The sequence below is a fragment of the Aplysia californica genome, unplaced genomic scaffold (genome assembly GCF_000002075.1).
Source record: "Aplysia californica isolate F4 #8 unplaced genomic scaffold, AplCal3.0 scaffold00303, whole genome shotgun sequence".
Classification (NCBI taxonomy): Eukaryota; Metazoa; Mollusca; class Gastropoda; order Aplysiida; family Aplysiidae; genus Aplysia; species Aplysia californica.
In genome coordinates this window covers 513958-515651 of record NW_004797573.1, presented here as the reverse complement: position 1 = coordinate 515651, position 1694 = coordinate 513958, and the positions used below count along the sequence as shown (strand labels likewise).

At 42.9% G+C, this 1694-nt stretch overlaps 1 protein-coding gene across 1 annotated transcript in view; it reads left to right on the top strand.

The window, feature by feature from the left end:
- The window catches only part of LOC101854582 (NADPH oxidase 5-like), a 37562-nt gene that overhangs the window by 11475 nt on the left and 24393 nt on the right, over positions 1–1694 (top strand). The window contains exon 3 of the mRNA XM_035970662.1: positions 728–891. Coding sequence (XP_035826555.1) covers positions 728–891 — 164 coding nt within the window. The remainder of the gene's footprint in view (positions 1–727; positions 892–1694) is intronic.

Sequence of the window (1694 nt, the reverse complement as noted above, 5' to 3'; positions counted from 1 at the left end):
AGAGAGAGAGAGAGAGAGAGAGAGAAGCAGAGAGAGAGAGAGAAGTGGTGGGAGGGCATGGGCAAACGAAATGAGTCACCTGTCTAGCCACAGAGCAAAAATTAGATGATCGCTTTATAAGCCCCTCTAATCCCAAGACTCACCAAAGCCAAATATTTCTTCTCTTATAATCACACAAGATCGAACTTTTAAATCGAGGGTTGAAATATCCAGAGGCCGGGCAGATGGCAAGCTATCAAACATAGCAGGAAAAAATGTGCTTACCTGTCAATTTACACAGCAATTATACGCATAAAAACAAAGCAAAGAAATGGAAGGACAGTTTTTAAAGGCACTGGTGGGGTTTCTCCAACGTTAACGTGTCTTTTTAAAAAATGGTTGAACCTTTTTGGACGAGGTAAAAGTGAACAGTATTTCACTTTGTGAATGATTATGAGTTCAAATCTTATCCAAGAGAACACAGTTCATACACCATAAGCACGTCGTTCTTGTTTTAATAACGACAACGATGACAATAAAGTTGGTGGTAGTGGTGGTGGTGGTGGCGGTAGTGGTAGTGGTGGAGGGGATGATGATGAAGCTAAAGATAATGATAAGGAGCGGGAGGAAGATGAGGAGGGGAAGGAGAAAGACGACGAGGAGGGGGGGGGGGATAATGGGGATTTCAATGGTAGTGACAAACGGCAAAGTCAAAGATAACACTCGTTTCTTTCATATTCTCTCCAAGGCACAGGCAAAATTGTGAAGAGCGAGATACAAGAGGTGCTGAAATGTTGTATCGAGGAGAGCAAGCTGCAGGTCAGCTCAGAGAATTTGCAGGTGAGCACACTCCGAGAACAGCCACAAAAAAACGTGGCTCATTTGTCCACTCAGATCGGAGAAGTATCCTCTTATATAAAATTGAAGATTTTTAAAATTTTAATATTGCTCATTTTTATGGATTTTGTTCATTTGCATACGACAAGCGTAATCACAGTAGGTTAATTCCATCTGACTACTTTTTTGCGATGCAACTCTAGCACATGTTAAAAGAAGACTATCTTCGCAATAATACGTAAGCATCTTTTCTGCTTTTTGTTTACTGGCCTTATTTCTGCACATCTAGATATCGTTTTTTTAAATCTCTAAAGGCATGTAATCAGGTTTTCTTGACAACCCAACAAGGTCGAGTGGCTGAGGGGGAAAAGTTTGAGAGTCTGCAAGGGAGGGCAAAGTTTTAAGACACAAAAAGGTCGTCTCTTCGAGATGAGCTCACTGTCCATGGGTTGAGAGTGTTGACGGTTATTGGGCCGTCGGTGGAGACGGGACAACGACCATACCAAACTTCTACAATCAAACACTTTAGTAGCCTACAAGGAACTATTTTTTATCCCCATAAACGAAAAATTATGAAACACAAGAATGCGCTTTTACTGGAGGACTTGCCTCATCGCTCAGTTCTCGGGCTTAGCAGTGAAGGGGTCAATGCTTTAAGGGCAAATCTCCAAAGGAGAGTTTGTTGTCCTGAATCCACAGGCAGCCTATAGAACTCCACGGTGACTCATTTAGCCGGTCTATATCAGAGACCGTAAATATATTCCACCGTGTCTATTTTTACCCTGTTTGGGGGAAGAAAAGGGGAAGGGGAGGGGGTTGCATTAAGCAGGGCAACCTGTTAGACGCTCACATATGAACCCATGCATCCCCCCCCCCCT